The 8,990-nt window shown below is 55.7% G+C and overlaps 1 protein-coding gene across 1 annotated transcript; it reads left to right on the top strand.

Annotated features, from left to right (window-relative positions):
* The first annotated feature begins 274 nt into the window (after positions 1–274).
* LOC137309626 (uncharacterized) lies at positions 275–7,810 on the top strand. The gene is made up of 4 exons (XM_067977725.1): positions 275–602; positions 1,198–1,464; positions 4,531–4,601; positions 7,644–7,810. The coding sequence occupies exons 1-4, from the start codon at positions 275–277 to the stop codon at positions 7,803–7,805; spliced, it is 828 nt and encodes a 275-aa protein (XP_067833826.1). The 3' UTR covers positions 7,806–7,810.
* Positions 7,811–8,990: the final 1,180 nt, after the last annotated feature.

The following is an 8,990-nucleotide window of genomic DNA, read 5'->3' as shown; positions in this document are numbered from 1 at the left end:
AAATTAAACTCCATCTGCCATTCATCGGCCCACTGGCCCAATTTATCAAGATCCCGTTGCAATCCTAGATAACCTTCTTCACCAAAGGCAGGTATATAGAGTTAGATCACAGGTCAGCCATGATCTTATCAATCTTACAACACCAGGTTATAGTCCAACAGTTTTATTTGAGAATCGCAAGCTTTCGGAGCTCACCTCCTTCGTCCGATGGGTGAGGTTCTAAAATCTCATGGCATATGTTCGGCTGGGAGACGGTCGCAGCAATCAAACCAAGATGGCGGCCAGTTACCCGCTCACCCGGGCGGCCGCCGGTCGGGCCCGTCGCCGCGGCGCGAGCGGTGGAGACGGACTGAGGCGGATCGGGATCCGGGAGGAGACGGTGGGCGCGGGGGAGGTAATTGGAGCCGTGGGTGGGCAGGGAGGCTTCATAAACACCGAATGGGAGCCGATGGGCCCCGTGTTTGCGCCGCGGCGACGGGCCCGACCGGGCGGCCGCCCGGGTGAGCGGGTAGCTGGCCGCCATCTTGGTTTGATCGCTGCGGCCGTCTCCCAGCCGAATATATGCCACGCGATTTTCGAACCTCACTCACCTGACGAAGGAGGTGAGCTGCGAAAGCTTTGCGGTTTTCAAATAAAACTGTCGGACTATAACCTGGTGTTGTAAGATTCCTTACATTTGTCCACCCCAGTCCATCACCGGCATCTCCACGTCATGATCTTATCAGATGGAGGAGCAGGCACGAGGGGCCGAATGGCCTTACTCCTGTTCCTATGTCCCTAAAGAATTGAGTCATAGAGTCATAGAGTCATACAGCACGGATAGAGGCCCTTCGGCCCATCGTGTCCGCGCCGGCCATCAGCCCTGTCTACTCTAATCCCATATTCCAGCATTTGGTCCGTAGCCTTGTATGCTATGGCATTTCAAGTGCTCATCCAAATGCTTCTTGAATGTTGTGAGGGTTCCTGCCTCCACAACCCTCTCAGGCAGTGAGTTCCAGACTCCAACCACCCTCTGGGTGAAAAAGTTCTTTCTCAAATCCCCTCTAAACCTCCCGCCTTTTACCTTGAATTGGAGGGATGAGTTGCTGCGGAATTAATTGTTTTTTTTTTTCCGATTTTTTTTTTTTTGGGGGGGGGCGTTACCGCTTTAAAAGCTTTTCGGTCGAGGGACCGTAATGGGACGGGTGTCGCTTTAAGAAAGGCGGCCGCGGCCGCGGTCACGTGACGGCCGCTTGCCCCGCATCCGGGTCCCGGGCCTGCGGGGCGGGCCGGCGGCCGGCGGCCAATCGGAGAGCGGCTTCAATGCTCGGGGTGGGTGGATGCCGAGAGGCCCAATGGGAGGGCGGGATGGCGAGCGGCCCGGAGACGGTTACGCGAGGCCCCGGTCCCCGGGCCTAGGCCGCGAAAACCCCCCGGCGGCGGCGGCGGCCATGAGGTGCCTGGTGAGCGGCGGCAACGTGACAGGTGAGGGGAAGACCCCCTAAAATCAGCCCCTAATCCCCTAAAATCAGCCCCTAATCCCCTAAAATCAGCCCCGATCCCCTAAAATCAGCCCCACTCCCCTAAAATCAGCCCCTGACCCCCTAAAATCAGCCCCTGACCCCCTAAAATCAGCCCCTGACCCCCTAAAATCAGTCCCTATCCCCTAAAATCAGCCCTGACCCCCTAAAATCAGCCCCACTCCCCTAAAATCAGCCCCTGACCCCCTAAAATCAGCCCCTGACCCCCTAAAATCAGCCCCACTCCCCTAAAATCAGCCCCACTCCCCTAAAATCAGCCCTGACCTCCTAAAATCAGCCCCAATGCCATAAAATCAGTCCCTATCCCCTAAAGTCAGCCCTAATTCCCTAAAATCAGCCCTAATGCTATGAAATCGGCCCCTGACCCCCTAAAATCAGCCCCGACCCCCTAAAATCAGCCCCTGACCCCCTAAAATCAGCCCTGACCTCCTAAAATCAGCCCCAATGCCATAAAATCAGTCCCTATCCCCTAAAGTCAGCCCTAATTCCCTAAAATCAGCCCTAATGCTATGAAATCGGCCCCTGACCCCCTAAAATCAGCCCCTGACCCCCTAAAATCAGCCCCTGACCCCCTAAAATCAGCCCCTGACCCCCTAAAATCAGTCCCTATCCCCTAAAATCAGCCCTGACCCCCTAAAATCAGCCCCACTCCCCTAAAATCAGCCCCTGACCCCCTAAAATCAGCCCCTGACCCCCTAAAATCAGCCCCTGACCCCCTAAAATCAGCCCCACTCCCCTAAAATCAGCCCCACTCCCCTAAAATCAGCCCTGACCTCCTAAAATCAGCCCCAATGCCATAAAATCAGTCCCTATCCCCTAAAGTCAGCCCTAATTCCCTAAAATCAGCCCTAATGCTATGAAATCGGCCCCTGACCCCCTAAAATCAGCCCTGACCCCCTAAAATCAGCCCTGACCCCCTAAAATCAGCCCTGACCCCCTAAAATCAGCCCTGACCCCCTAAAATGAGCCCTAATGCTATAAAATCAGCCCCTGACCCCCTCAAATCAGCCCCAATGCCATAAAATCAGCCCCCGACCCCATAAAAATCAGCCCCCGACCCCCTAAAATCAGCCCCCGACCCCCTAAAATCAGCCCCCGACCCCCTAAAATCAGCCCCCGACCCCCTAAAATCAGCCCTGACCTCCTAAAATCAGCCCCAATGCCATAAAATCAGTCCCTATCCCCTAAAGTCAGCCCTAATTCCCTAAAGTCAGCCCTAATTCCCTAAAGTCAGCCCTAATTCCCTAAAGTCAGCCCTAATTCCCTAAAATCAGCCCTAATGCTATGAAATCGGCCCCTGACCCCCTAAAATCAGCCCTGACCCCCTAAAATCAGCCCTGACCCCCTAAAATCAGCCCTGACCCCCTAAAATCAGCCCTGACCCCCTAAAATCAGCCCTGACCCCCTAAAATCAGCCCTGACCCCCTAAAATGAGCCCTAATGCTATAAAATCAGCCCCATACCCCATAAAAATCAGCCCCTGACCCCCTAAAATCAGCCCTGACCTCCTAAAATCAGCCCCAATGCCATAAAATCAGTCCCTATCCCCTAAAGTCAGCCCTAATTCCCTAAAATCAGCCCTAATGCTATGAAATCGGCCCTTGACCCCCTAAAATCAGCCCTGACCCCCTAAAATCAGCCCTGACCCCCTAAAATGAGCCCTAATGCTATAAAATCAGCCCCTGACCCCCTCAAATCAGCCCCTGACCCCCTCAAATCAGCCACAATGCCATAAAATCAGCCCCGACCCCGCTAAAATCAGCCCCGACCCCGCTAAAATCAGCCCCGACCCCGCTAAAATCAGCCCCGACCCCGCTAAAATCAGCCCCGACCCCCCCTAAAATCAGCCCCGACCCCGCTAAAATCAGCCCCGACCCCGCTAAAATCAGCCCCGACCCCGCTAAAATCAGCCCCGACCCCCGCTAAAATCAGCCCCGACCCCCCCTAAAATCAGCCCCGACCCCCCCTAAAATCAGCCCCGACCCCCCCTAAAATCAGCCCCGACCCCCCCTAAAATCAGCCCCGACCCCCGCTAAAATCAGCCCCGAATCTGCTAAAATCAGCCCCGAATCTGCTAAAATGAGCCCCCGGCCCCCTAAAATGAGCCCCCGGCCCCCTAAAATGAGCCCCCGGCCCCCTAAAATGAGCCCCCGGCCCCCTAAAATGAGCCCCCGGCCCCCTAAAATGAGCCCCCGGCCCCGTAAAATGAGCCCCCGGCCCCCTAAAATGAGCCCCCGGCCCCGTAAAATGAGCCCCCGGCCCCGTAAAATGAGCCCCCGGCCCCGTAAAATGAGCCCCCGGCCCCGTAAAATGAGCCCCCGGCCCCGTAAAATGAGCCCCCGGCCCCGTAAAATGAGCCCCCGGCCCCGTAAAATGAGCCCCCGGCCCCGTAAAATGAGCCCCCGGCCCCGTAAAATCGGCCCCCGGCCCCGTAAAATCGGCCCCCGGCCCCGTAAAATCGGCCCCCGGCCCCGTAAAATCGGCCCCCGGCCCCGTAAAATCGGCCCCCATGCTACAAAATCAGCCCTAATGCTAAAAAATCAGCCCCATACCCCCTAAAATCAGCCCCTGACCCCCTAAAATCAGCCCTAATGACATAAAATCGGCCCCCCCGAGAACCGGCCCCCAGCCCCACCCCAAAGACCATCCCCTGGGCCCCCGAAAGTTAGCGCACGCCCCCCCGAAAATCAGCGTTCACCCCCCTAACTGGCCCCCTCGCTCGCCCTTTGAGGTAAAACCCCTCCCTCGGCATGAACACAATACCCTCCAACATCCCCCTCCCCGATTCTCCGAGTGACAATCGTCAAGCCCGTGGCCTTGTATTAATGACTCCACACCCGCCGCCCCCCCCTCTCGACAATCAGTCCCCGTGTCCCCTCCCCAGAACCGTGGGAGTCCTGAAACCCATTTAATGCGTCCCTGCCTGTCCGTCCCCTATCGCCCCCCGAGACCAGCCCCTCGTGTGTCGCGGTTTTCTGAATTAATCATTTCTTGAATTTTCTGTTCGCAGTGATAGGAAGGGCCATTCATGCACTCGCCCGCATCGGAGATGAGTGTTACCTCGAGGCACTGGAGGAAGGGGTGAGGATTGAGTGAATAACATTAATCGTTAATCAAAGGAGAGAGGGACTGAGAGACACCAGTCAGTGTACAGATATCTCCCTGAGAGAGGGAGAGGGGGACTGAGAGACACCAGTCAGTGTACAGATATCTCCCTGAGAGAGAGGGGACTGAGAGACACCAGTCAGTGTACAGATATCTCCCTGAGAGAGAGGGGACTGAGAGACACCAGTCAGTGTACAGATATTCCCTGAGAGAGAGAGGACTGAGAGACACCAGTCAGTGTACAGATATCTCCCTGAGAGAGAGGGGACTGAGAGACACCAGTCAGTGTACAGATATCTCCCTGAGAGAGAGAGGGGACTGAGAGACACCAGTCAGTGTACAGATATCTCCCTGAGAGAGGGGACTGAGAGACACCAGTCAGTGTACAGATATCTCCCTGAGAGAGAGGGGGACTGAGAGACACCAGTCAGTGTACAGATATCTCCCTGAGAGAGGGGACTGAGAGACACCAGTCAGTGTACAGATATCTCCCTGGAGAGAGGGGACTGAGAGACACCAGTCAGTGTACAGATATCTCCCTGAGAGAGAGGGGACTGAGAGACACCAGTCAGTGTACAGATATCTCCCTGAGAGAGAGGACTGAGAGACACCAGTCAGTGTACAGATATCTCCCCGAGAGAGGGGACTGAGAGACACCAGTCAGTGTACAGATATCTCCCTGAGAGAGAGGGACTGAGAGACACCAGTCAGTGTACAGATATCTCCCTGAGAGAGAGGGGGACTGAGAGACACCAGTCAGTGTACAGATATCACCCTGAGAGAGAGGGACTGAGAGACACCAGTCAGTGTACAGATATCACCCTGAGAGAGAGGGGACTGAGAGACACCAGTCAGTGGACAGATATCTCCCTGAGAGAGAGGGGACTGAGAGACACCAGTCAGTGTACAGATATCTCCCTGAGAGAGAGGGACTGAGAGACACCAGTCAGTGTACAGATATCTCCCTGAGAGAGAGGGGACTGAGAGACACCACTCAGTGTACAGATATCTCCCTGAGAGAGAGGGGACTGAGAGACACCAGTCAGTGTACAGATATCTCCCTGAGAGAGAGGGACTGAGAGACACCAGTCAGTGTACAGATATCTCCCTGAGAGAGAGGGGACTGAGAGACACCAGTCAGTGCACAGATATCTCCCTGAGAGAGGGGACTGAGAGACACCAGTCAGTGTACAGATATCTCCCTGAGAGAGAGGGACTGAGAGACACCAGTCAGTGTACAGATATCTCCCTGAGAGAGAGGGGACTGAGAGACACCAGTCAGTGGACAGATATCTCCCTGAGAGAGAGAGAGGGACTGAGAGACACCAGTCAGTGTACAGATATCTCCCTGAGAGAGAGAGGGACTGAGAGACACCAGTCAGTGTACAGATATCTCCCTGAGAGAGAGGGGACTGAGAGACACCAGTCAGTGTACAGATATCTCCCTGAGAGAGAGAGGGACTGAGAGACACCAGTCAGTGTACAGATATCTCCCCTGAGAGAGAGAGAGGGGACTGAGAGACACCAGTCAGTGTACAGATATCTCCCTGAGAGAGAGGGGACTGAGAGACACCAGTCAGTGTACAGATATCACCCTGAGAGAGAGGGAACTGAGAGACACCAGTCAGTGTAACAGATATCACCCTGAGAGAGAGGGGACTGAGAGACACCAGTCAGTGTACAGATATCTCCCTGAGAGAGAGGGACTGAGAGACACCAGTCAGTGTACAGATATCTCCCTGAGAGAGAGGGGACTGAGAGACACCAGTCAGTGCACAGATATCTCCCTGAGAGAGAGGGGACTGAGAGACACCAGTCAGTGTACAGATATCACCCTGAGAGAGAGGGGACTGAGAGACACCAGTCAGTGTACAGATATCTCCCTGAGAGAGAGGGAACTGAGAGACACCAGTCAGTGTACAGATATCTCCCTGAGAGAGAGGGGGACTGAGAGACACCAGTCAGTGTACAGATATCTCCCTGAGAGAGAGGAGACTGAGAGACACCAGTCAGTGTACAGATATCTCCCTGAGAGAGAGGAGACTGAGAGACACCAGTCAGTGTACAGATATCTCCCTGAGAGAGAGGGACTGAGAGACACCAGTCAGTGTACAGATATCTCCCTGAGAGAGAGGAGACTGAGAGACACCGGTCAGTGTACAGATATCTCCCTGAGAGAGAGGGACTGAGAGACACCAGTCAGTGTACAGATATCTCCCTGAGAGAGAGGGGACTGAGAGACACCAGTCAGTGTACAGATATCTCCCTGAGAGAGGGGACTGAGAGACACCAGTCAGTGTACAGATATCTCCCTGAGAGAGAGGGACTGAGAGACACCAGTCAGTGTACAGATATCTCCCTGAGAGAGAGGGGACTGAGAGACACCAGTCAGTGTACAGATATCTCCCTGAGAGAGGGGACTGAGAGACACCAGTCAGTGTACAGATATCTCCCTGAGAGAGAGGAGACTGAGAGACACCAGTCAGTGTACAGATATCTCCCTGAGAGAGAGGACTGAGAGACACCAGTCAGTGTACAGATATCTCCCTGAGAGAGAGGGACTGAGAGACACCAGTCAGTGTACAGATATCTCCCTGAGAGAGAGGGACTGAGAGACACCAGTCAGTGTACAGATATCACCCTGAGAGAGAGGGGACTGAGAGACACCAGTCAGTGTACAGATATCTCCCTGAGAGAGAGGGGACTGAGAGACACCAGTCAGTGTGCAGATATCTCCCTGAGAGAGAGGGACTGAGAGACACCAGTCAGTGTACAGATATCACCCTGAGAGAGAGGGGACTGAGAGACACCAGTCAGTGTACAGATATCTCCCTGAGAGAGAGGGACTGAGAGACACCAGTCAGTGTACAGATATCTCCTGAGAGAGAGGGACTGAGAGACACCAGTCAGTGTACAGATATCTCCCTGAGAGAGAGGGGACTGAGAGACACCAGTCAGTGACGGATTGGTTCTCCACATTACCTCAGTGCTCTTTCCCCTCTTTTCCCCCCCTCGCAGCTCGCTCTCCGATCAGTGAACTCCTCACGTCTGCCTTTGCCTGCTTCCTCTTCTCTCCGCTCTTCTTCCAGAAGTACGTCCCGGGGAGCGGCCGGGCTCCGGGAGACACAGAGGAATCCCAGACGCAGATCGGGGAGCAGCCTTTCCGCTGCAAAATTGTGATGAAGGTGAGACCGATGGGAGCTCCGCCCTGTCGGAGGGTCAGTACTGAGGGAGGGCCGCCCTGTCGCAGGGTCAGTACTGAGGGAGGGCCGCCCTGTCGCAGGGTCAGTACTGAGGGAGGGCCGCACTGTCGGAGGGTCGGTACTGAGGGAGGGCTGCACTGTCGGAGGGTCAGTACTGAGGGAGGGCCGCCCTGTCAGAGGGTCAGTACTGAGGGAGCTCCGCCCTGTCGGAGGGTCAGTACTGAGGGAGGGCTGCACTGTCGGAGGGTCAGTACTGAGGGAGCTCCGCCCTGTCGGAGGGTCAGTACTGAGGGAGGGCCGCACTGTCGGAGGGTCAGTCCTGAGGGAGCGCCGCACTGTCGGAGGGTCAGTACTGAGGGAGGGTCAGTTACTGAGGGAGCGCCGCACTGTCGGAGGGTCAGTACTGAGGGAGCGCCGCACTGTCGGAGGGTCAGTACTGAGGGAGCGCCGCACTGTCGGAGGTCAGTACTGAGGGAGGGCCGCACTGTCGGAGGGTCAGTACTGAGGGAGGGCCGCACTGTCGGAGGGTCAGTACTGAGGGAGCCCCGCACTGTCGGAGGGTCAGTACTGAGCGAGCGCCGCACTGTCGGAGGGTCGGTTCTGAGGGAGCGCCGCACTATCGGAGGGTCAGTACTGAGGGAGCCCCGCACTGTCGGAGGGTCAGTACTGAGCGAGCGCCGCACTTTCGGAGGGTCGGTGCTGAGGGAGCGCCGCACTGTCGGAGGGTCGGTGCTGAGGGAACCCCGCACTGTCGGAGGGGCCGTCTTTCGGGGATGAGACGTTAAACCGAGGCCCCGTCTGCCCCTCTCGGGTGGGTGTAAAAGATCCCACGGCCCACTATTGGAAGAAGAGCAGGGGGGAGTTCTCCCCGGGGTCCTGGGCCCCGATATTTATCCCTCGACCAACATCACTAAAAAAAACCAGATGATCTGGGTCATTTATCACATCGCTGTTTGTGGGATCTTGCTGTGCGCAAATCGGCTGCTGCGTTTCCCACATTACAACAGTGAGCGCACCTCAAAAAAAGTCCTTCATTGGCCGTGAAGCTTTGGGACGTCCTGAGGTGGTGAAAGGGGCCGGAGAGAAATGGGAGATCTCTCTCTCTCTCTATCTCTCTCTGATAGAAAGTGAAAGCAGCTCGTGATTAATCCTTTGCTGACCA

This window comes from Heptranchias perlo, unplaced genomic scaffold (genome assembly GCF_035084215.1).
Source record: "Heptranchias perlo isolate sHepPer1 unplaced genomic scaffold, sHepPer1.hap1 HAP1_SCAFFOLD_1729, whole genome shotgun sequence".
Taxonomy (NCBI): domain Eukaryota; kingdom Metazoa; phylum Chordata; class Chondrichthyes; order Hexanchiformes; family Hexanchidae; genus Heptranchias; species Heptranchias perlo.
This window is presented reverse-complemented; position numbering and strand designations above follow the sequence as displayed.

Excerpts from the sequence above, each read along its gene's own strand:
- LOC137309626 (XM_067977725.1), top strand. The coding sequence starts at position 275 with ATGGCGGCCAGTTACCCGCTCACCCGGGCGGCCGCCGGTCGGGCCCGT. Across the intron at positions 603-1,197 it reads TCACTCACCTGACGAAGGAG|AAAGGCGGCCGCGGCCGCGG; the intron begins GTGAGCTGCGAA and ends TGTCGCTTTAAG. Across the intron at positions 4,602-7,643 it reads TCGAGGCACTGGAGGAAGGG|CTCGCTCTCCGATCAGTGAA; the intron begins GTGAGGATTGAG and ends CCCCCCTCGCAG.